Source organism: Vanrija albida (assembly GCF_041260175.1).
Source record: "Vanrija albida strain AlHP1 chromosome Unknown contig_4, whole genome shotgun sequence".
In the NCBI taxonomy this organism is placed as follows: Eukaryota; Fungi; Basidiomycota; class Tremellomycetes; order Trichosporonales; family Trichosporonaceae; genus Vanrija; species Vanrija albida.
In genome coordinates, this window is record NW_027191423.1 from 2,202,978 (window position 1) to 2,226,002 (window position 23,025).

The following is a 23,025-nucleotide window of genomic DNA, read 5'->3' on the forward strand; positions in this document are numbered from 1 at the left end:
CACACACAACAACACCACAACATCGCCACCGCCACCAGGCCCCCCGCCTGCGACACTCGCCCCTCCCTACCCCTCCACCACCCCTCCCCCCCCCAACCTACTACCGCCCTTGACAACCATCCCGTCACGCTCCCCGGCGTGTCCAACCTTGAGCATAGACAAGGTTTGTGGGTACTACCACCCCTGGTAGCCAAACTCTGTGCGTTGCGGCGTGACGAATGCATTCATTAGCACTGGCCCAGAACCGCTCGCGCGAGGTACAGCAGGATCGGCGATCTGACAAGGTGAACCTGGATCTCCTGTCACAGATCTTGTGTTGTGTCGTGGATCTCATCCGCCGTGCATTCCCCATGCTATGCTACGTGGTGCCACACCGCCCTAGTCCTCCTCAATCTCCATCCAGCTCGACTCCTCGCCCGGCGTCGCGGGCACGTGCGACCGCGTCCGCAGGCTCACGCTCGCGTCAGGCTCCAGCTCGGCCCCTCCCGCCCGCGGTGTGGCGGCGGGCACATCGAACCCAGCCTGGCTCAGGCTCATGCTCGTGCTGTCGCCACCCGCGTCAGACAGCGTCGCCGGGTCCACCTCGATGGGTAACGGCCCGAACGCGGGGTTGCCCTTTGGCACGCCAAAGGGATCCAGGTCGCGCTGCGCGATCGCTGCTGGCAGACCGGGGAGCGTCGTCGGGTCGAGCACCTCGACCTGCTCGCGCAGCGCCATCTCGAGCAGCACCGTCGCCATCGGGTCCTGCGGTGCGAGCGACAGCGCGGCGTGGTACAGCCTGATGGCGCCGCGCACGTCGCCCTCGAGCTGGGACAGCATGGCCTGCGACGCGTATGCTGTCGCATTGGTCGGGTCGAGGCGGATACACGCCTGGTACGCAGCGCGCGCCTCGGCGTACCGGCCCTGGACACGCAGCGCGTGGCCCAGGTTGCAGTGTGTGACGGCCCACGTCTGGGCCGCGCCCTGCATATCGCCGGCGCCAGAGATCGCCCGCTGGAAGCACTCGATCGCATTCGCGTGGTCGTCCCGGTTGTACGCTGCGACGCCGAGCTCGTGCAACAGCAGCGGGTCCGACGGGTGGATGGCCGCGGCCGCGAGGAAGTACTCCTCGGCCAGCGCAGAGGCGGATAACTGGAGGTGCTCCTGCCCTATGAACAGGAACGTGAGGTGCGAGCTGTTTGTCAGTCTCAGCCCAGCAACACCCCACCCACCCTGGGAACAAGCGCGCAGTCGTCGAGTACGCAGTGATGGCCTGCTCGTGCTCCCCCTCCCATGCAAACGAGTGACCAAAGGCAACCCACGCCGGGGCGAAGCGCGAGTCGATGAGGTTGGCCTTGCTGAAGTAGCGGCGAGCTTCGGCCCAGCGTCGCCCGGTGAAGTACCACAGGCCCACAGCATACCACGTCGTCGCCGCCTGCGGGCTCTGGTCAACCAAGTCGTGTGCCAGCATGAAGAGTGATGACCGCAGCCGTGGGAGATGGTGCATACATGCGAGGTGCAGGGGCAGTGCGCCAACATGGCCCGGCACTCGCTCTAAAATCCTGCAATAGTCAGCCAGATGCCCTCCACATCGCACCCACTTGGACGTCACAACGTAGCACTCCTCCCACTTGTAGCGCGCAAAGAGCTCCTCGGCCTCGCCGACCATGACGTCGCAGTTGTCGCCCAGGCCGTAGGTCGCAGCCAGTTCCCGTCGCACCGCCGCAATCTCTGTCACATGCGAGTCCTTCCTCAGCTTGGAGAGGTACATGAGGCGGACGAACGCCGCAGCCTCCGGCTGCAAGGTATCCCTGTACGCCAGGTTGTTGATAAACTCCCACTCTGCAGTCGTCAGCGCAGCCGCACAACCCCGACCCACCCTCTTCAGACGACATCATCTGGCCCTCGACCAGCTCCCTGAACGCCTCATAGTTCTTGGGGTCAACCACCAGTGCTTCAATGAAGCACTCCTTGGCGAGCTGGAGCGACGATAGGCGCAGGTGGAGAATACCGCGGAGGTAGCACATTGACGAGTGAAGCTTGAGCTCATCTGGCGCTGGCCGGGGGTTGAGGCGGTCGTCGCGGAACGCATTGCTCTCGCCGACCATTTCGAGCGCCTCGGCATGCTTGTCCTGGTGAATGAGGCACTGAACAGCGAGATACCGACATGGGAGGGCTTTCTCAATAAGCCTTATTGATGCGGGTGCCGCTTCGTCCTCGTCGTCCGCCAGCTCGCCGCGCCCCTTGCCCTTGCCCTTCAACGCTGAAGAAGACTTGGGCGCGGGCTGGAGCTCGGTCAATAGGCGCTCCGCCTTCAAGTAGTTGCCCTGGAGAAAGTACGACTGCGCGAGCCAGAAGCCGTCATCGACCTCGCCTGTGGGGTCAGCCGCGCCCATCTACCGACACTCACCAGTCCATGAGAATAGCTTGTCGCCCCAGAACGCCGCCGTCTGGTACAGGTGCTGCATGATTGCGTCCTGGCGCCACTGGCGCATCGAGTCGATCATGCCCCATCGCTCGACGTCGTCTAACTCGTCGCTAGAGGTGCCTAACACATCCTCGTCCATCACCTCGCTGAGGCGCGAGCGGGAGCGGGTATGTCTCGTCTCCGGGGCGGGCAGGAATCTCGCGGGGCCGTTGCTCGGGCCAGCACGGTTGGCGTACAGCGATGGGCGAACGCGGGGCGACACCTGGCCCATTCCCAGGTGACCCTGCTCTGCAGATGAGAGGAAGGCCGCGCGCCCACGGATAGACGACTGCCCGCTCAGCTCTGAAATGCCCGAGACGTCGGCCGGGTTGAGCGAGAAGGACGCCGAGAGCGACGGCCGCCCAACGCTCCCGAGGCCGTTCCCACGGCGCAATGGCGGCGCATTTTGCGGCGTGTAGGCGACGCCGTTTCCGAATGGCGTCTGGGTGGACATGGGGTGAGAGTGGTTGAGATATCAAGATGTTTGTGGTCTCTCCGTCTTGACCTGCATCATTGTCGTCCATCACAACAGTGCGCACACTGTTTACGTAAAGATCCGTTGTTTAGTGATTTGAGTGGAGGTCTGGGCGTGTTTTCGGTGGAGGTGGGTTGGACGAGGAAGGGGGAATGGGGATGGCTGCATCTCTGTCAACACTTTGCCCATCCTCTGACAATCCAAAACATATCGCCATGCTTGTGAGTGCTGAAGACAACGGTGGTGCAGCACTGACTCCCCCAGATAGCAGTACAGGGCTGCTCCCACGGCAGCCTCACGGCGATCTACGACACCGTCGCGCAGTTCGAGGCTCGCAAGGGGCAGAAGGTCAAGCTCCTCCTCCTCTGCGGCGACTTCCAGGCGCTGCGATCACGGCACGACTTTGCGTCCCTCGCCGTGCCGGTCAAGTACCAGACTCTGGGGACGTTCCACGAGTATTATGCCGGCACGCGCGTCGCGCCTGTCCTCACAATTGTTATCGGCGGCAACCACGAGGCGAGCAACTACATGTGGGAGCTGTACCACGGCGGCTGGCTCGCGCCGAACATCTACTACCTCGGCACGGCAGGAAGTGTACTCGTCGACGGGTTGAGAATATCAGGCGCGAGCGGTATCTTCAAGGACCACGACTATAGGAAAGGTGAGCTGAACTGAAGCCTCATGCGCTCACACCTCAGGTCACTTTGAACGCATGCCCCTCACTGGGTCTCAAGTGCGGAGCAAGTACCACATCCGACAGTACGACGTGGACAAGCTCATGCAAGTGAGTGAAGAAGATATGTCAAGCCACTCACACTGTAGTTGCCTCGGTCCCACGCGTCCATCTTCCTGTCGCACGACTGGCCGATCTCGATCCCCCACTACGGCAACACTAAGGCCCTGCTCGCGCGCAAGCCCTTCTTCCGCAGCGAGGTGGAGAAGAACACACTCGGCTCGCCGCCATTGTTGACTCTACTGGACCACATCCAGCCGGCGTTCTGGTTCTCGGCCCACCTGCACGTCAAGTTCGCCGCGCTGTACGAGCATCCTCTTAGCGAAGACGGCGCACAGAGGAAGCCTACGGTTCCAGTGGCTCCAGCGGCGCCTCAAATAGCCGACTCAAATCCCGACGAGATTTCGATCACGGATGACGAGGAGGAGGTTGCTGTTGCGGCAGAGGTCGCCAACCCAGACGAGATTGCACTGTCGGACGACGACTTTGACGAGCCAGCGGCGGTCGAGGAAGCGCCAGCACCGGTGGAGACGCCGGTCGCGGAGGCTGAGGCTCCAGCCGAAGCACCTGCTCCACCCGCCGACAATGGCAACCCAGAGGAGATTCTCATTGAAGATGAGGAGTTTGATGAGGAGCCGCCTGCGCCAGCAGAACCACCTGCCGATGCTCCTTCAGCATCCCCAGCCACCACTGGACCAGCTCTGCAGCGGCTTGAACCAAAGGTTGGCCCCCACGGCGGACCTGTTACCCAGTTCCTCGCGTTAGACAAGTGTGGCGCAGGCAAGGAGTTCATTCAAGTGGGTTCCAGTGCACGTGCCACAATGCTGACTGCAGTTCCTTGACATCCCTGCCCCCGAGACGTCGCCAGAAGACCAGCCGCCTCGCCTGACGTTCGACCTCGACTGGCTGGCCATCACGCGCGCACTGCACGGCTACATGTCGACAGAGTACGACCAGGCGCCACTTCCAGACGCGGCTATCCTCGACGCCATGGTTGACGACGAGATTCAGAGGATACAACAGGAAGGCTTGCTAGTCCCGGCGCCACTAAGCGAGGAGGACCTTGCGCAAGGCGCCGTCCCGCCTCTGGTGTGGGAGCGCGGCCCTGTGGATGTCGGTCGTGTGCAGCAGTTCTGGCCAACAGCACCACCCGAGGGCCAGCCTGGTGGCTCTGCATCTACGTGGTACACCAACCCGCAGACCGAGGCCTTTTGTGGCATGCTGGGCATTGACAACAAGATCAATCCCCGGCCCCAGCAGTAGCATCGTAGGGGCAGCATGTGATGACACGCTCTGCGTTATGCACGTTCCGCCGATTGCCTGAACTAATAATGTGGTCCATGTCGGAACAGGCAGTCGCCGTCGTCGCAGCGTGCAATATGCATGCAGTGGACACCAAATGGGTCATAGTCCCCAAGGGGAGATGCAGGATTATTAGGGATAAATTTGATTCCGCTTACCTTCCCCCCGTATTGACTGTAAACGGCATGTTGGCTGCGTGCGACGCGCGCGACTTGGCTTGACTTTAGGGCATCCAGGAACACAACACTCTACTGCACACACACAGACACAACACTGAGACAGACTGCAACGACCATCTACTCGTCCATCACCTCACACCACATCGCACTCTGCAACCTACACAACACACACCACAGTGACGCGCACCACTCGATAACAATGCCACCGGCCGAGGCCGCTGGCGCCAAAATCCCAGTACGTAGACCCACTCAAGCCCCATGTTTGTGTGGCAAACACTCATTTCCATCACACTCGTACGTTGACTGACTCTTGCCTTCCAGTGCCCGTCCCCGCACAGCCTGCAGCTCGAGCTCGACACGCTTGCAGCCGTCCTAGAGCCTCAGGAGCGTGAGGATACATGGGAAAAGTTTGAACGGGCCATCATCCGCTTCGCGGCCGTGACGAGGGGCGGAGGGTACAAGCACCTCGATGCCTATGTCCGTGGCGTGGGGAACAAGGGTGTCGGTCTGAAGCTGGTGGACTGCGTGAGTCTGATAACGCGCCCAAGGACCAGTAGCACGCCCTAACCGCCCCCAGATGCTCTCTGACCGTGGACGCCTCTCGGGAGTCGCGACCGACCTGCTGCAGACGTTCGCGCCGCGCCTTGCTGGCCACTTTGCCCCCCTCGTCCACCTGTACCTCCCCCCGCTCATCCGCCTCCTCGCGCGCCCGAACAAGGTGTACCTCAAGCGCGCGGAGAAGTGCCTCCTGACCATCATCTCGCACTGTCCCCTGCCCACTATCGTCATCCACCTCCGCGGTGGGCTCGACGACAAGAGCGACTCGTGCCGCCGCGCGTCGAGCACGGCCATCGAACGCTCGGTCGAGCTGTGGGACCACGCGCGATGGCATAACAAGGACCTCGAGGTCCTTGAGCTCTGCGTGCGCAAGATGGCGACGGACCGTGACGCCGAGGTGCGCAAGACGGCCAAGAGGGTCTGGGCGCGGTTCGCCGACGACTTTCCAGAGCGTGTGGAAGAGTGAGTTGGTGCGATGGATGGGTGCTAACGGTGATAGCTTTACTGCGCCCTTGACGCCGACGATCAGGAGGTATCTCGACATTCCGGCTGCCGACGGCACTGGAAAGCCGCGGGCACGAGCGCCGCCGCGTCCAGTGTTTACTGCTGCCGGCGCGGCGGGTGGTGCACCAGCCTCGAGCTCTCTCGCTGGACCCTCTACCGCTTCAGTCTACGACTCTCCCGACAAGTATGGGCCAGTCTTAGGAAGCAGGGCCCAACGAACGTTGCATCGCACGGACGCGCCCGCACTCGCAGCCGATCCCGCCCGCAGGATGGCGGCGCATACACGGTCCGTCGAGCCGTTACCAGCGCGCGTAACGCGATCGGCTTCGGCGATGTCGCAGCACTCTTCGTCGAGTACTGCGTCAGGCGACGTCGGGAGGAATCCTCTGTCGAGACCTAGCCGACCGCCCCAGTCGCAGTCCGGTTCGACCCATCCCTCCTCCGTCCTGGCGGCGGACACTGCATTACCCGCGCGTCGTTTCCCTCCGCCGGCTCGTATCGTTCGGCAAGCATCGGAGGATGATGCGGGTGCGGGGCCTGCGTACGGTCGTGCGCCTGTCCCCGCACTCACAAACTCCAGGCCACAGCGCCAGCTTGGTGCGGCCCACCGCCGACTCGCCGCTGGCCCGTCACGGATGGAGAGTGATGAGAGCTTGAAGAGCTCCTCGAGCGCCGGGGCATCAGCATCTACAACGCCATCAGCCGACCCCTCGCCTCACAGCATTGTCAAGCACAGAGTCACTGAGATTGAGCGCCTTGCCGAGGAGCATGCGGCGGCGAGCCCTGCCCGATCATCGCCACGAGCAGAGCTTCAACCCTTACCGCCTAGAGCCAGATCGGTGTCACCGGCGTTCGCTAGAGCGCCGGCTCCGCCACTCCCTCGCTCCACGCCCGCCCAGGTCAGACAAGTGCGCGGCATGTCGGTCGACTCGCCGTCGCTGTCGATGCTCGTTGGTAGGAGATCGCCAAGTGACGGCTACAACCAGGACCTGCAGCTGTTGGACATCTCCATGGTGTCAAACGAGGGCAGCGGAGCAGGCGACACCCCTGTCGCCAACCGTGGCGGTCGGCTCTCCCAGTCGCTCCGCGAGCGCACTTCGTTGCCAGGGGTCGCTCAGCTCATCGAAAAGTTCACCCCTAAACAGGGGCACGCTTCGCTACCCCTCCGCAGAGTTGCGTCAGAGACGGCGCAGACGCTCAGCTCTCCGTCGCTCTCTGCTGCATCTGCTGCGTCGACGCCAGACGCCAGACGCATCTCTCCGCTGCCTCGGCGTAGCCCTCTCGTCCAGGTACAGCAGCTCGAGGACGAACCGTCTCCGCGTTCGCTCAAGCGCAAGGGCTCTGACCTCGAGGCCGCATTCGCCCGACAGCCAGAGGCGGAGCAAGCCGATGCGACGCCGCTTGCGCCCAAGACTGGTCCCCGCTGGAGCATGTCGCCGCTCATTGCCTTTGGTGACTCGCCCTTCGCACCGGCCCCGGAACCCGCCAAGTTCACTGCGTTCTCGTCGAGGCCCTTTGGCCGTCCCTCGTTGTTCAACGACCTGATGAGCATTAGTAACGGCACGTTCGACAGCGCCAAGCCCCAGCAGGAGACCCTTGAGGAGGAAGAGGAGACCGAGGACGACGAGGCCAACCAGGCTGTCCTGCTGGAGGACCTCAACGACATCACTGTTCTCGCGGCTGCCACGCCTCAGGCTACAAGCCTTTCCGACCTTCTTGATGAGGAGGAGGAGGACATTGAGGCTACTGTCATTCTTGCTCAGCCTCCTCCCCTGCAACCTACGCACACCGCAGCGCTCGTGGAGTCGCCGGCCGAGGACGAACCTTTGGAGGAGACTGCCGCCGTCGAGGTCGAGCGCTCCCTGTCCAACTCAGCCCACCTCGCGGTGGCAGAGGAGAGCGTTACTGATGACGCTGCTTCATCTGTCACTGCTGTTGAGGAGGAGGAGGTTGGGCAGGCCGAAGTGGAGCCCACCAAGCTGGCCTCGCCTCTGAAGCCCGTGGCGCATGCCCCAGTTCGCCTGGAGCCGACTCCCGTCAAGATCGCCCCACAGCCCACCCCTGTGAAGGACGTTCCTCAACAGCTCGCCATACCTGCCGAGGAGCTTGCGAAGCAGCAGGACACCCCAGTCAAGTCTGTTCCTCAGGTTCCATCTTCAGCCACACCAAGGACCACTGAGCAGGCCGAGGAGGAAGACGCCGCCGCGTCGACTACCCCCGTCTCCAAGCCCAGCCTTCAATCGTCGACTGCGCAGTCCAGCCTCGCATCTCGCGCAAAGGTTGACGCCCTCATCCAGACACCCGCCGTTGTGGATGAGACGCCCGCCAGGCCCACTGCGGCTGAGACTCCAGCCGTTGAAGCTGTAGACGTTTCAGCAGCGACCCCTGCCGAGCCTGCTCGCGCACCATCCCGCCGAGCGGCTGCTCTCCGAACTGCCCGTGCTACACCAGTGGAGAAGCGGTCTTTCCGCCCCGTCTCCAAACTGGGATCGATCGACACTGGCAAGGCCGCCCCTGCGCCAGCTCGAGTGGTGTCGAGCAAGGGCGTGCCTTCGTCAGCTTCTGCTGCGGCAAGCGAGCCACCCGCCCCTACGGAGACCGTCACGGCCCCTACCGCGAGGAAGGTCAGCAAGCCGCTGGTTCCGTTGGCTACGGCGTCCAAGCCAGCCCCGCCTGTTGTGACTAGCAACAGGATCGTGTCGGCCGAGGTTCAGCGCCCTCCTCGACCTCCGTCCTCCGCCTCAAACCTCACCAAGCCTACGGCTGCGACCGCTGCTCGTGCCGCCGCAGCTGCGGCGTCGAAACCCGCAGTGGACAAGGAGGTCAAGCGTGCTCCTTCTCGCGCGCAACTCACCGCAGCGCCTGCAGCGGCGCCTGGACCCTCCCGTGCCGCTGCGCGACCAACCGGTGCGGCTTTCGGATCGACGGCTGCGTCCCGTGCCCGTGCGGCTGAGCTCCCACCCCTGAAGCGCCAGCGCGTCAAGCTCAAGGCGCCGATGGAGAGCTTCCGGCCTCGGAGTGGAGGCGCTGGTGGTGCCAAGGCTGCCATTTTGGGCAGCACCGAGCCTCGGCAGGCTCCCTTACGTGCCAGAAATCGTGCGACGGGGGCAGCTCGTTCAGCCAAGGCGGCAGCCGAGACCTTCCCACTTCCTGGGCCTGGGTTGGAGATCAAGACGACTGTGCCGTCGTCGGGCAGCATCACCCCTGCGCCCGCTGAGCAATTGGAGGAAGCTGAGGCGCAGACCTCTGTGGCTGCGGTAGCGACGGAAAAGGCCCCTGAGCCAAGTGCCAGCCTCGCTATCCCTCGGACAACACCACCGCAGCCTTCGAAGCACGACCAGCTTACCCCTCCGACAACTTCGCCGCTGCTTGCCGCTGGCCACATTTCGCCGGCATCATCTCGGTTGAGTGGCAAGTCGGACCGCTCGTCGAGCTCCAAGTCGTCGCCAGTCATCATACCCCCGCCACGAGCCCTCGACCCGGTGCTCACACCGCTCAACGAGCTGTCGTCCACGCCTATTGCCACGACACAGACGCCAGTCCGCCGAGGCAAGGCAGCCGAGTCGCCGGCGCTGGCTCACTCGAGGCGCATCTCCCAGGCTATCAATCCTGCGAGCTTATTACGGCAATCGGCCGAGGTGTCTTCCACCCCGTCGAAAGCGAGCCCTCCTTTGGCGCAGATCGACGGCTCTGAGGACGATGAGGAGGATGCGGTTGAGGTGTCGACCCCCGTTGCGACGTTCAAGCCGCGGCATAAGCGCAGGAGCACACGTCCGCACATCCCGTCGGCCAGCTCGTTCTCGCAAAAAACCCCCGTGCCGGCGCTCGCCGTCCGCGAGGATACACCGGATGCCAGGCCCGACGTTGTGTCGGACGCCGATATCCTGGGCACCGTGGTGCGGCACGACGTGTCGACGCCACCTGCCAAGTCTGCATCGTCGTTGCTGGCCAAGCTGAGCGGTGGTGTCGCGGCTACTCCCGACGACCGCCAGGTGTTAACGCCGAGAGATGCCAACCTGGCCCGGCGGGGGTTGGTGGGCGACGAGGAGGAGTGAGGGGCGATTCGGCCGGGGCGTGAGGTGTGCTCTTGGCAGTTTTGCATTTGCAGTAGACATGTGATGTAACCATAGATATAATGCATCGTGTTTGCGATAGAGATCGTTGACCCACAGGATTGTGCAGCCCAGTTGGACTTTTCTGTCGTGGACACCCTCTCGCCTTTCGGTCATGACACGAACCTAGCGTTCAATCACTGTTCTGAAACCAAGATTCCCGAGGACCCGAAGGCAGTTGTCGCAACCTGCGGTGCACGATCGGGCACCTCAAACCAGTACCAAGGTATCCCGCTCAGAAAAATAGCACACACAAGTGCCACCATCCGGGCTGGCGCCCAGTGCAGCTGTCCATCGAGGAGGGAGAGGGCGAGGAGGGGGGAAAGAAGGCCGTCTTAAGCGAATTCCACGGAATCGGGATGGCTGCAAGGCGATCTACTAGTACAAAGATGGCACTTATATGCCACCACATGGAACGACAAGAGCACCAAGACGCAGCGAGAGGATGGAACGCGGCATGGTGCAAGTGGTGCACCCCAGCACAGCCCAACAGTGCCACCCACGACCACCTCCACCCGCCACTGCCAATTTGCTCCCGCCGGCCCACCGTGCCTGGCTTCAGAAATATTCAGTGGCCAAAAGCCATCTTCAACCCTCCGGCCCACCACCACAACACCACAACAGCAACAATGGCCGCCCTCGCCCCCGCCGCTGCCGTGCCGCCGAGCAGCTCGAGCGCCGCGCACGACCCCGCGCTGCTCGCGTCGCTCGAGGCGCGCAACGACGCCTTTACCGCCCTGCTCTCCCTCATCCCGCAGCAGTACTACCTCGGCCCGAGCGAGGAGCAGCTCGACTCGCGGTGGATGAAGAAGAAGAAGAGGAAGACGGGCGACGAGATCAAGGAGCACAAGAAGAAGGCCAAGCAGGACAAGGTAGGCGTGTATGCGAGGGCGCCGCAGGCGCGCTCGCCGACACCTGTAGTTCCACTCACACCCCCAGCTCGACCCGGCCAACCTCTCGAGCGCGGCCGACGCGCCCGCCCCCTCGGCGGTGCCGGACATCCCGCCGGCGCTCATGCCGCTCCCGCAGCGGCGCTTCGGTGCGCTCCCGCCCGCCGCGAGCATCGGCGACCTGCGCGACCGGATGAAGACGCGCCTCGACGCGTTCAAGAAGCAGCGCGGCGTCGACGACGACGAGGACCCGCAGAGCCGCGATGCACTCGAGGCCGCGCGTAGGGAGAAGCGCGGCGAGATGCGGGATAAGCGCAGGAAGGAAAGGAAGGAGGAGAGGAAGAAGGCAAGGTTGGAGCCGACGGCGAAGACGGCCAAGGTGGGTTTCGAGCTCGCGAGCGGAGCAAGCGGGCGGGGAGCGGGAACCGAGTGTACCTCTGAGTATGCCGCTCCCCCATCTCTCAACGCCTGCCCCGCTGCGCTCGGCGACCACCTGTGCCCCACTCACACCCCCAGACTCAGCTCCTCGTCCCCCAGCTTCCCCGCGAAACCGACAGCGTCACGTTCCCGTCCGTCGCCCTCCCCTCCGCCGCCAAGTCCCGCGCGCCGCTCAAGAAGCTCGCCAACGCAGGCCAGGCCCTCGCCCACCTCGAGAAGCACCAGAACAAGCTCGCGTCGCTGCCCGAGGAGAAGCGCCGCGAGGCCGAGGAGCGCGACCGCTGGGCCAAGGCCGAGGAGCGTGCCGCCGGCGGCAAGGTTGCCGACGACGAGAAGGTGCTCAAGAAGGCGGTCAAGCGCGAGGAGAAGCGCAAGGCGAAGGGTGGCAAGGAGTGGTGAGTAGCGCCGCGAGCAGGCGAAGCCTGCGAGCGGAGCCGGGTGCAGCACTGACTCGCCCAGGGTTGAGCGCAAGCGCACGCTTGAAAAGGCCCAGGCGGCTGCCGTCAAGAAGCGCAACGACAACATTGCCGCGCGCGTCGACGGCAAGCGGAATAAGCGGCTGGGTATCAAGGACAAGGCCGACAAGGGCAAGGCCGGTGGCAAGAGCAAGAAGGGGCGTCCTGGGTTTGAGGGCAAGAGCAAGGACAAGAAGGCGGCGGTGAAGAAGCGGGCCTAGGCGAGCGGCGAGCGGAGCGCGCAGCGCGGAGCGAGCCGGGGAGGGGCGGGCCGAGGGCCAGACTGACACTTATACCTCGGCATAGACATGTATGTGTATCTTGAGCGTCGCGGCGTGAGTGGGCGCGGCGTGAGCGGAGCGAGCAGCAAGGAGCAAGCCAGGCGGGGGTGAGAGCCAGACTGACACTTGTACTTCGGCATAGACAATATGTGTATCTCGGGCTGGCGGGCGCGGCGCAAGCACATGTGCTGCATAGATCTATCAACGCGAGTAGTACCCTCCGGGCGCGGCGCCGGCGCCATACGGAGGGCGGGCAGGCGCGCTGCCGCCAGCGCCGGCGCCAGCGTACGGCGCCGCCCCTGCCCCTCCGTACCCCGCGAACCCTCCCGGCTGTCCCGGCGGCCCCGGCGCATACGGCGGCTGGTAGAACGCGTACCCCGCCCCAGCGACGGCGTAGCCCGGCGCCTGCTGCGCGTAAGCGTACGCGAACGCCGGCTGCTGGGGCTGAGGCGGCGGCGCGCCCGCCCCAGGCTGCTGCTGCAGCGCGTGCTGGATGTGCGTCGCGGGCGGGGCGTACAGCCCGGCGCTGCTCGGCGCGTACGGCGCGCCGCTGCCGAACCCCGGCTGCGTGGTGACGAGCGTCGGCGCGAAGCCTGGCCCAGGGGCCGGCCCGCGCGGCTGGCGCACGACGCCGGCGGCGCGGGGCGCGCCGCGCCCGCTGCTCGAGCCCTGCGGCCGCTGGACCGGGGTGTAGCGCGACCCGCTGCTGCTCCCGCTCGAGCTTGCGCCGTCCCGCGCGTTGTCCCGCACTGCCAGCCGGTCGACCGCACGCACCAGCTCATCGGCGGCGCGCGCGGGCGAGCTCGAGCTCGTCCCAGGGCCAGACGACGCACTCCGCGGCGTGCTCGCCCCGCTCCGCCGCCCGAGCTGCGACGGTACGGGCCCTGGCGGTCTTGCTGTCGTCGGCGCCGCCGCCGGCGCTGTTGCTGTCGCCTCTTCCCCGCCGCCAGGGCCAAAGATACGCTCCCGTGCCAACCGGTACTCCTCCTCCCGCTGCGTGAGGCTCTTGCCCGCCGGCGTGGCCGCGCCGCTGGACCCGGCGCTGCTCCCGCGGCTCGCGTCGGGCCGCTTGAGGATCTGCATCTTGGGCGCGGGGCCGTCTGCCGCCGCGAGCGCGGGCGGCGCGCGCGCGTTGCTAGCGGCGTCAGTACGCTCCGAGCCGAGCCAGCAACCCACGCAGTGTCCCAGATTTGTCGGTTCGAGGCCGGCCTAGGCGCGAACCACTCGTCGTCGGGCGCCGTCGCCGTCGCCGTCGCCGCGCCGTTACTCCGCGCCAGGAGCGCCGGCTGCGCCCACGCCTTGCCCTCGCGCGCGGGGGCCGGCGCCGCGTCCTGCCCGTCAGCGAGGCTGGGGGAAGCACCCACCGTATCCCGGTCCCAGTCGTCCTCGTCGTCGGCGTCGCCGTTGGCTGTTGCGCTCGGTGGGTCCGTTGGGGCCGCTGGGTCCGTTGCGCTCGCTGGCCCCGTTGCGCCCGCTGCACCCGCCTCGCTAGCTGTACTTGGCGCCGCGGCGCTCGCTACCCGCGGTTTCCCCTCGGCGCTCATGCTGTGTGGTGTGATGGAGTGATGAACGGCGTTTGTCGTCGAGCGGCTTGGGGTTGTGTGCGCGCTGCGGCCGCGGCGCGGCGCCAATTAGGTTTACTCGGCGACGAAAAAGCCCATTAAGGAACCGTTCTAATAGGCGAGCGACGACGACGACGCCGACGACGTCCACGCTCCCACGACTCCCGCTGCTACAATACTATGCATATGGCTACTATTACTGCTACCGCCTGCGCCAGAGACATGGCGTGGTGCACAGGCTCGCGCGGCGCGGCGCGGCCGCGGCTCACGGCCGTGGGCCACTGCCTGCCAGTGTCGCTGCGCCCCCATGTAGTGGATGTTCACTTCGAGTGTGGTTGAGTCCGTTGCTCACGCATGCTCGCCCTACGCGCTCGCACTCGCTCGCTACTAGAACACAGACAGCCCCTGGCCCACCGTCTCCATCGCCTCGCGTCCCGTCTGGATCCACTCAAAGCTGCCGTCCTCGTCCGGGCCAATGTCCTTGCCCATCACGTCGGCGAGCGGGTCGTCCTTCCACCCGCCGCGCAGGAACGCCGCGCCGTGGTCCTTGGACCGCAGGATCTTGAGCGCGTGCGCCCGGCGGTCCGGGTCCTCGCTCAGCAGGCTCAGGTGCAGCGCGATGCGTGGCGGCACCGTGATGCGCCCAATCTTGAAGCAGTAGTCGGTGACGGCGACGCAGCAGACGATGCCGCCGTCGGCGCGGGGCGCACGCGCGCGCGCAGCCAGGCGCTTGACCACCTCCTCGGGCGTCTTGAGCGGCTGCTGCACAAGAGCGGCCGACAGCGGCGTGTCGGTGCCACTCGGGGGCACCGACATGTTCGGGTTGACCTTTGGCGCCTCGTCGGGCTTGCGCGAGCGCTTGCCCTTGCCGCCCTTTCCGGGGTAGATGACAAACTCGGTGACGAGGTGGACCCTGCGGGGTCAGCATGGTTGTTTACGGGGGGGAACATGGGAACGGTGCAGCACGCCGGCCGGGCCAAGAAAATCACACGCCACACTAGCGTCGTGGCAGCGCCAAAACTCGGCTAGGTCAAAAGCCGCGACTCGAACGTTTCACAAAGTCGCCGCGAGCGAGGTGCAGCGTGCTGCGTGCAGGTTGTTTCGTGCTGCGTGCCGCACGCCGCGTCGGTTGGCTCTAGCGTGCGACGTCGCCACCGCGACTCGCTGGCCGCCAGCCGTCCCGCCCGCTGCCCGCGACCCTCGACCACGGCCTCCCCATGCTGGGGACGCTTCCCGCCGCTTGCTACGCTCCCGCCGTACTCACCACTTGTCACCATAACCTCCCAGTCTCGACTCGATCGTGTAGGTCGAGAACATGGGGATCTCCTTCATGTACTGCCAGTGGCTCCCGCCGAGGGCCATGAAGATGCCAGTGGCAAAGCACGGCGCCATGTTGTCGATGGCCCACTTCATCTTGCCGGCGTCCGATGCCTTGACGTACGACGAGTTGCTCAGGTGCATGTTGTAGTCGCAGTCGTCGAACAGGGCGATGCGCTGGACCTTTGTTCTGTTGTGGTAGATGTTGCCGCGCTTGTCGACCTCCTTGCGCCAGCTACGCCAGAACGAGTTGACGCCGCGCGTGTACGCATAGTAGTAGGCCGTGAGCGGGTACTTCCACACGCGCAGATGCCAGACGAATGGGAACGAGGACGAGTTGGCGAGGATGAGCAGGAGGAACAGGACCTTGACTGGGGCCTGTCAGCACGCGCTCCGGGTACAGTTGGGGCCGGCTCCTTCGTGGCGACGAGACGCTCCCATCGCATCTTGCCTCGGCTCTCCACTGCCGACTCACTGTACTTTGGGACGAAGGGCAGCAGCGGCGATGTGCTCGGCGCCGTGAGCCGGCGCACGAGTTGGCGCAGCGCGTCAGCAGCCATGCTGGGTAGCTGGAACCAGTCGAACATTGCGTCAGGATACGGTCTTCCTTTTTTTCTGTGCACTCACGCGTCTGTCTCTGCCTTTTATACGAGCCGTCGATGCTAGGGCCGCAGTGCCGATCTATCTTGGGGGTCCGAGTCGGGGGCGACGTTGGTTCGGCGGCGGGGTCGGGCTCCGTTGACTGGGGCTTTGATTTCGGCGCGCGAGCGAGATGCTGCTGGCTGGCTACGACGGAGGCGGCGGCGACGCGGGGGCGAAGGGGGCCGTCCTGAGCTGATTCTTTGGGGGGGCTTGATAACGATGGCAGCGCTCGCACCTGCAGTGGTCGTGGAGCGGTCGTGGGTAGATATCAGGATGTCAATGTTTTCGTCAGCAGTGGCCGCCGATGACGGATAGGAAAACAAAGATTGCAGGAAACGGGTTGTCGTGTTGGTGCCAAGGCACGTCTTATGCATTTCTCGGGGTGGACTTGACCGCGTCGTCCGTCGTATGCGTAAAGGTAGGTATAGGGGTGCGTCAGTGAGTCAGGGAGGCGGTGGCGCCGCTGGTGCGTGCGCACCAGCGCTGGGTGGGAGTAGAGAGGCCGCTCTACCGAGGTAAGAGCGATCGAGGCGCGTGGGCAGTACCAGCAGTCACCGAGGTCTGGTCTTGCTGCAGTGCACCTCGGTTCCCTCCTACCCACGCATCCCATAGTTACGCACCCACGCAGAGACATGGAATGCAGCCAACTGGTGGAGCGCGGCCGCTCCTTCGCTCGGCAACTTGCATAGGCGCTTGCTGCAATGGCCCTCGGCCTACGCGGCCATTGGAGAGCGCGCGCTGGTGGCCTCCCTCTGCGCCACCTGCCTACCTGCCTGCTCTACGCGCCGCGCCACGCCACGTCGTTTTTGGCGCCAAACTCGGGCATCGAGCTCGCGGCGGAAATTATTTCACCAAGTGACGTCACCGGAGTGGGTCCGATAGACGGGAATGGGATTAGGCCTGCAAATTATTTGGAGCACCTAATGCTGCCTTGAATTGCATGCCTAACCACCTGCCGCTGTGACGTCGTGACCCGTTCTCGACGCGTGACGGGTGGAGGTCGGTGTGGTCAGTGAGCGCGAGAGGCTCGAACAGTTCGAACAATAGCAAGCAGCAGCGCGGCACTTGCAACGACGAGCACAACAAACCCATTGACAGCTTGCAGCTCAGCACCCACCGCATCGAGCAACTCGCCTACTCGCAAGCACAAAAGACAAGCCAAGCAACATCCCCCTTCCTCCATCCGCCCACTCCCCCTCACCGACATCTCACCTCACTTACCCCATGGCAACATCAACCTACCACCCCTCAGTCTTCTCCTTTCCCCCAGGGGGCCAGTTCCCCTCAGACGGCGTCTTCACGCCCACGCTAGAGGACCAGCGGGACACGGAAGATGCTATTGCCGAGCTCCTGCTAACGCTCTCGCCCGCCAAGGTCGCCAGCGAGCCCGCAACGCACGACGGCACCACAGCCCTGCGCAAGAACGAGGCAGCCCAGTTCATGGGCCCGCACCTCTTCAAGTGCCCGCCGGGGTACACGGCCCTCGACGCGAGCAAGCCGTGGCTCATGTACTGGGTCCTGCACTCGCTCGACCTGCTCGGCATCGCTCTGGACGAGGAAACGAAGAAGCGGTTCGTGCAGCGTCGCCGCTGGGTCATGCTGACCCCTGCCACAGAGCCGTCGCCACCCTCTTCTCGTTCAAGCTCCCCACTGGCGGGTTTGCAGGTGGCGCAGCCAACACCCAGATTGCTCACCTCCTCCCAACGTACGCCGCTGTCATGGCCCTCGCCATCTCTGGAGGCGCGACTGAAGGCTTTGGCTGGGACCAGCTCGCAGCCTCCCGCCAGGATATTTACAACTTTTTCATGCGGATGAAGAAGCCCGACGGCGGATTCTCCGTGTGTGAGGGTGGCGAGAAGGATGTGCGGTGAGTGACCGAGCCGAGGAGACGATCTTCAGCCTTATCAAGCTCCGCGTCGTCGCTGACGTCTATGTCTGATCACAGCGGCACCTACTGCCTCCTCGTCGTTGCCACAGCTCTGGATATCCTCACTCCCGAGCTGTTGCACAACATCGACAAGCACCTCGTCGGGTGCCAAACCTACGAGGGCGGCTTCGCGTCGGACAAGTGGACGTTTGGAGGCGCGCCCACCGGACCTTCGGCAGCGTTTGCCGAAGCCCACGGAGGATACACTTCCTGTGCCCTCCTGGCGCACTTCCTCTTGGCGTCTGCCCAGCCTTCTGAACCCCTCGAGTCGCTCACGCCCGGCTTCCCTGCACCCATCGACGTCGACTCGGCGGTGCGCTGGTCTGCGCTCATGCAGGGCAACTCGTACGAGCTCGGCGGGTTCCGCGGAAGGAGCAACAAGCTCGTGGACGGGTGCTACTCGTGGTGGGTGGGCGGCGGCTTCCCTGTGCTTGAGGAACTGGTTCGCAAGGGGAATGAGAACAGGGCCGAAGTGGAGAGCGACGCAAAGGTCACCGTCATGGACGGCGACGAGGGGGACTGGGTCGATGTGGCGGGCTCGCAGGGGCTTTTCAACCGCGTGGCATTGCAAGAATACATCCTTCTCGCGGGCCAGGTCGAGACTGGCAAGGGCGGCGGACTGCGCGACAAGCCGGGCAAGCGGCCAGACCTGTACCACACTGCCAACGACCTGTCTGGGTTGTCTATCGCGCAGCACCACGTCAAGCACTCGCCGGCGCTGGTGGAGAAGAACCGCGGGCTCTTTGACCCCTCCAAGGGCTTCCCGCCCGTCAAGCCAACGACCCCCGAGGGCGGGTGGAAGAGCGAGGCCGAGCGGCAGCGCGCTCGGCGGGAAGTGTTTGCCAACGCGCTGGGCTGGGCGGAAGAAAAGGGCGAGCAGATCGTCGTCGGTGGAGACGCGTCGCGTGTGGTAAGTCCACGTCCCCATGCCAAGCTGACACGCCACAGAACACGACGACACCGGTGTTCAACGCCCTGGGTCTCCGCATGCGCGCGTTTGTCAACTACTTTTACCAGCAGCAGGCGTAGGGGAGTTGCACCAGTCGTTTCATTAGTCATTCCACGCACAGTTGGGTTCATTGCATGTATATAGTGGCGTCGGACAAACGACAAGTGCCACGCCGTCGGGTAGCCGAAGAGGGCGAAGCGCGACGAAGCTGAGCAGGCGTCGGAAGGAGTAAAGCCTGATCGGGTTCTAGACATCTGCTGCACCCGACAATCTGGGACATGTGGTTGGCTGAGCCGCAGTGGTTTCACTAATCAAGCAGACGGCGACGCCGAGGATTAGTTATTTCTAGCGTTTCGATTAGTGAGACTCGACTCGGTTTGTATTTCGAATTTCATCTGGCATTTTCCCCGTGGGGTCAGATTTTGAGTCGTTTGGCTGCCAGCCACTGCCAACACTTTCCGCGAAAATCGAGTGGTCGAGAGTGGTCGAGAGCTGGCGACGGCGGGCGACTGCAACCGCCGGCACCACCCACAAACCACATTCAGATCCACATCTCTCATCTCATCACTACACTCCTCCATCACTCCACAATGCCAGTCTCGACACAGTCGCCCGACCGCAACCGCCCCCTCGACGACGACAAGGTCACGGGTGTGAGTATCCTGCCGCCCGCCCGCCCGCCGGCGAGCCCGCCCACGTTTCTTCCTCCACTCCGAGCTGACCATAACAGTACGACCCGCTCATCCCCCCCGCGCTCCTGCGTCACGAGTTCCCCGTGCCCCCCACCGCGGCCAAGACCATCTCGGCCGCGCGCCGCACCGCGTCCTCGATCGTCCGCGGCACCGACCCCCTCGACCGCCTGCTCGTCATTGTCGGCCCGTGCTCGATCCACGATGTCGACCAGGCCAAGGAGTACGCCACCCGCTTGAGGAAGGGCGTGCAGGAGGGCCGCTGGCCCGGCCTCGAGGTCGTCATGCGTGTCTACTTGTGAGTTTGGCGGGGCGTGGGTGGTAGGCAGGGTGGAGGTGGTCGAGTCGATTGGGGCCCGTGCGCGACGGTATCGCGGCAGCTCGCGGCGAGCGGCTTCTCTCGGCTTGACCTTGACCTCACAATCACTCCACCTCAACCCCTCCGTGATCCCCTTGAGCTCGTCCTAACGCTCCCAGCGAGAAGCCCCGCACGACCGTCGGCTGGAAGGGCCTGATCAACGACCCCGACATCGACAACACCTTCCAGATCAACAAGGGCCTCAAGATTGCCCGCCAGCTCCTCTGCGACATCAACGCCATGGGCCTCCCCGTCGGCTGCGAGCTGCTCGACACCATCTCGCCCCAGTTCATCGCCGACCTCATCACCTGGGGTGCCATCGGTGCCCGTACCACCGAGTCGCAGCTCCACCGTGAGCTCGCGTCGGGTGTCTCGTTCCCCGTGGGCTTCAAGAACGGCACCGACGGTGGCCTCACCGTCGCCCTCGACGCCATGGAGTCGGCCGCCCACCCCCACAACTTTATGGGCATCAACTCGCAGGGCATGGCCTCGATCGTCAAGACGTCGGGCAACCGTGACTGCCACGTTATCCTCCGCGGCGGCAAGGACGGACCCAACTACAAGGAGCAGTACGTCCAGGCCGCCATCCAGACCATGAAGAAGAAGAACCCCGACAACCACCCCTCGGTCATGGTCGACTTCTCGCACGGCAACTCGTCAAAGAACCACCGCAACCAGCCTTTGGTTGGCGACGACGTCGCTGCCCAGATTGCCGCTGGCGAGCTTTCCATCACTGGTGTCATGTTCGAGTCCAACCTCAAGGAGGGCAACCAGAAGTCGGACAAGGGACGGGACAGCCTCGAGTACGGTGTTTCGATTACCGATGGTGAGTGGGGGTAGGGTGCACGGTGCAGCCGTGCACGCACTTGGAGGTGTGAGCGCAACTAACACGCGACAGCCTGCGTCGACTGGGAGACGTCCGTCACCATGCTCGACACGCTCAACAAGGCCTCGCTGGCCAGGAGAGAGATCCTCCAGAAGCGCGAGTCGCGCCAGGGCTCGCCCGTTCCGGCCGTCCAGCGCCTCAAGGAGGAGGCTGCTTGAGCGGTTGCACCGTTCTAAAAGTGGCCGAGAGGCCATGGCTATATTTTTATCTTGTAGCGCGCGCTAGAGATGCAGCTGTCAGACGTGCAGGCGGGGTGCAGGGGTGTCGAGCTAGCTGTCGGTGACGGTTGCGAGGTGGCTGATTTGCTGGCACTGGCAAGCGTTGCTGGGGCGAAGCCGATCGCCACGTGGGCGCCACATTCGCGTCACTGGCGCGTCGTTGCTGCTGCGTCATAAACCTGACAACCCGCTCATCCTGTCACCCAACCACTCTCAACCATCCACAACCACAATGCCCGGCCTCAACCCCACGCAGGAGGGTGGGTTAGTGGAACTGCAGCCAGCTGACCCGCCAGACGTCGACAACTTTGTGGCCATTACACAGGCGAGCCAGGCCGACGCCGAGCGCTTCCTGTCCAACGGCGTGTCGCTCGAGGTGGGTCAAAGGACCCCAAGAGGGCCACGGCTAACGCGCAGGGCGCCATTGAAGACTTTTACGCGGCGCAGGCGGCGGGTGATGCCGGCGCCAACGCAGACGAGGAGGACGAGCTCGACGCGGCGCTAGCCGAGTCTGCCGACACTGCGGGCGGGGCACGCACGCTGAGCGGCGCGCCTGCCGAAGCGCTCCCCGAGGGATGGGGCCGCCGCGGGCCTGCGCGCCTCGGCCGTATCGGCCAGTGGGGTGGCGGCGGCGACGACGACGAGAGCGACGACGAGGAGCAGCGCAAGAAGGGTAACGAGCTGTACACTGGCGGCGAGCGGAGCGGGCTCGCGGTCCAGGAGCCGGACCGGCGCGGCGGCGGCGGCGGCGGCGGGCGCGGGCTCGTCGACGGCATCCTCGAGCAGGCAAGGCAGTGAGTTAACCCCCTGGGCGACGCTGACGCGCAGGGCTGGCCCGCCGACCGAGGCCGCGCCGGTCGCCGCCAACCCCTGGGGCAGTGTCGGGCACACGCTGGGCTCGGACGAGACGCCGAGCGTGCAGATCGGCGGTGGCTCGCGCGCGCCGCGCCAGCGCGTGCCCGGTGCGTTTGGCGACGAGGACGAAGACGACGACGAGGACGAGGAAGACGGCGAGGTCGCGCGCCGCCGCGTCACGTTCTGGCGCGACGGATTCAGCATCGAGGACGGCGAGCTGTACCGCTACGACGAGCCGGGCAACCGCGAGCTGCTCGAGGCCATCCACGCGGGGCGCGCGCCGCTCTCGCTCTTCAACGTGCAGTTTGGGCAGCGCATCGAGCTGCTCGTCGACCAGCGCACCGACCAGGACTACACGCCGCCGCCCAAGGGCCCGCTCAAGGCCTTCTCGGGCGGCGGCAACCGCCTCGGCTCGCCCTCGCCCGCCGCGGCGTCAAACAGCAGCGCTGCCCCGGCTCCTGCTGCCCCCGCCCCGGCCCGCGAGTTCAAGGTCGACGACTCAAAGCCCACGACCAGCATCCAGATCCGCCTGGGCGACGGCACGCGTCTCGTCGCCCGTGTCAACCTCGACCACACGGTCGCCGACCTGCGCGCGTTCGTCACCGCGTCGCGCCCCGACCCCCGCGCGTTCGTCCTCCAGACCACGTTCCCCTCGCGCGAGCTTCCCGACGGCGAGACGGTCGAGGAGGCAAAGCTGCAGAATGCTGTGGTCGTCCAGCGCTTTGTGTAGGTGGCAGGCATGGTTGTGGCACAGAGTGTATCAAGTAACAATCGGGGCCATCCCGTCAAGTACAATGATGTAGACAGGTGTGCAGGTGTTGGGTGGTGTCGAGTGAAGTTTACGGTTCTCTATGGTGTTGTGATCACTGACACGCTCCACACACACCCATTCCCTCTCGCGAGCGGTCGGCACTGCGCGAGATGGGCAGGCAGCCGCGAGCGACGCAGCCTGCATTGGACGCGACGGTCGGTGCCGGGTGCATGTTGGCCGGCTCCAGGACCGATATGCAGCTCGTCGCCTTGCTGCTGCAAGAGAGCGGAGGGGCCAGGCGACGAGGCTGGATACATGAGGGTCGGGGCGCCCCGAATCTCAACGCGCCTCTGTAGCGCGGGGCGGGTGGCTCAGTCGGCAGTTGAAAGCTACGATTGTTTCAACCAGGTCCGGGGTCACACATAGGACGGCGGTTCAAGCCCGACTGTGACCTGACATCCAAGAGGGGATAAAAGTGAAGGCGATAGTATTTTGTTT

The 23,025-nt window shown here is 64.7% G+C and overlaps 10 protein-coding genes across 10 annotated transcripts; 7 read left to right on the top strand and 3 right to left on the bottom strand.

The window, feature by feature from the left end:
- Nucleotides 1-378: 378 nt before the first annotated feature.
- cut9 (anaphase-promoting complex subunit Cut9) lies at nucleotides 379-2,900 on the bottom strand (the record flags this gene model as incomplete). The annotated part of the gene is made up of 5 exons (XM_069354078.1): nucleotides 379-1,174; nucleotides 1,212-1,541; nucleotides 1,581-1,821; nucleotides 1,859-2,353; nucleotides 2,390-2,900. The coding sequence occupies 5 exons, from the start codon at nucleotides 2,898-2,900 to the stop codon at nucleotides 379-381; spliced, it is 2,373 nt and encodes a 790-aa protein (XP_069208720.1).
- A 236-nt stretch (nucleotides 2,901-3,136) lies between these two features.
- Nucleotides 3,137-4,917, top strand: DBR1 (lariat debranching enzyme; the record flags this gene model as incomplete). Its single annotated transcript, XM_069354079.1, has 5 exons — nucleotides 3,137-3,142; nucleotides 3,186-3,582; nucleotides 3,620-3,705; nucleotides 3,744-4,451; nucleotides 4,489-4,917. The coding sequence occupies 5 exons, from the start codon at nucleotides 3,137-3,139 to the stop codon at nucleotides 4,915-4,917; spliced, it is 1,626 nt and encodes a 541-aa protein (XP_069208721.1).
- A 417-nt stretch (nucleotides 4,918-5,334) lies between these two features.
- Nucleotides 5,335-6,159, top strand: Q8F55_005591 (uncharacterized protein; the record flags this gene model as incomplete). Its single annotated transcript, XM_069354080.1, has 3 exons — nucleotides 5,335-5,370; nucleotides 5,457-5,660; nucleotides 5,713-6,159. 3 exons carry the CDS (start codon nucleotides 5,335-5,337, stop codon nucleotides 6,157-6,159), a joined length of 687 nt encoding a protein of 228 aa, XP_069208722.1.
- A 955-nt stretch (nucleotides 6,160-7,114) lies between these two features.
- On the top strand, nucleotides 7,115-10,252 carry Q8F55_005592 (uncharacterized protein; the record flags this gene model as incomplete). Its single annotated transcript, XM_069354081.1, has 1 exon — nucleotides 7,115-10,252. One exon carries the CDS (start codon nucleotides 7,115-7,117, stop codon nucleotides 10,250-10,252), a length of 3,138 nt encoding a protein of 1,045 aa, XP_069208723.1.
- A 686-nt stretch (nucleotides 10,253-10,938) lies between these two features.
- Q8F55_005593 (uncharacterized protein) lies at nucleotides 10,939-12,370 on the top strand (the record flags this gene model as incomplete). Its single annotated transcript, XM_069354082.1, has 4 exons — nucleotides 10,939-11,181; nucleotides 11,249-11,578; nucleotides 11,716-12,032; nucleotides 12,097-12,370. The coding sequence occupies 4 exons, from the start codon at nucleotides 10,939-10,941 to the stop codon at nucleotides 12,311-12,313; spliced, it is 1,107 nt and encodes a 368-aa protein (XP_069208724.1). The 3' UTR covers nucleotides 12,314-12,370.
- Nucleotides 12,371-12,574: 204 nt separating this feature from the next.
- Nucleotides 12,575-13,917, bottom strand: Q8F55_005594 (uncharacterized protein; the record flags this gene model as incomplete). Its single annotated transcript, XM_069354083.1, has 3 exons — nucleotides 12,575-13,508; nucleotides 13,550-13,704; nucleotides 13,738-13,917. 3 exons carry the CDS (start codon nucleotides 13,915-13,917, stop codon nucleotides 12,575-12,577), a joined length of 1,269 nt encoding a protein of 422 aa, XP_069208725.1.
- A 405-nt stretch (nucleotides 13,918-14,322) lies between these two features.
- Q8F55_005595 (uncharacterized protein) lies at nucleotides 14,323-16,504 on the bottom strand (the record flags this gene model as incomplete). Its single annotated transcript, XM_069354084.1, has 5 exons — nucleotides 14,323-14,848; nucleotides 15,200-15,623; nucleotides 15,728-15,821; nucleotides 15,880-15,933; nucleotides 16,496-16,504. The coding sequence occupies 5 exons, from the start codon at nucleotides 16,502-16,504 to the stop codon at nucleotides 14,323-14,325; spliced, it is 1,107 nt and encodes a 368-aa protein (XP_069208726.1).
- A 614-nt stretch (nucleotides 16,505-17,118) lies between these two features.
- RAM1 (CAAX farnesyltransferase (FTase) subunit beta) lies at nucleotides 17,119-18,850 on the top strand (the record flags this gene model as incomplete). Its single annotated transcript, XM_069354085.1, has 4 exons — nucleotides 17,119-17,465; nucleotides 17,510-17,761; nucleotides 17,840-18,731; nucleotides 18,770-18,850. 4 exons carry the CDS (start codon nucleotides 17,119-17,121, stop codon nucleotides 18,848-18,850), a joined length of 1,572 nt encoding a protein of 523 aa, XP_069208727.1.
- A 510-nt stretch (nucleotides 18,851-19,360) lies between these two features.
- On the top strand, nucleotides 19,361-20,861 carry Q8F55_005597 (uncharacterized protein; the record flags this gene model as incomplete). The annotated part of the gene is made up of 4 exons (XM_069354086.1): nucleotides 19,361-19,423; nucleotides 19,501-19,757; nucleotides 19,937-20,643; nucleotides 20,716-20,861. The coding sequence occupies 4 exons, from the start codon at nucleotides 19,361-19,363 to the stop codon at nucleotides 20,859-20,861; spliced, it is 1,173 nt and encodes a 390-aa protein (XP_069208728.1).
- Nucleotides 20,862-21,153: 292 nt separating this feature from the next.
- Nucleotides 21,154-22,506, top strand: SHP1_2 (protein phosphatase regulator; the record flags this gene model as incomplete). The annotated part of the gene is made up of 4 exons (XM_069354087.1): nucleotides 21,154-21,181; nucleotides 21,218-21,297; nucleotides 21,339-21,715; nucleotides 21,750-22,506. 4 exons carry the CDS (start codon nucleotides 21,154-21,156, stop codon nucleotides 22,504-22,506), a joined length of 1,242 nt encoding a protein of 413 aa, XP_069208729.1.
- Between the last annotated feature and the right edge of the window lie 519 nt (nucleotides 22,507-23,025).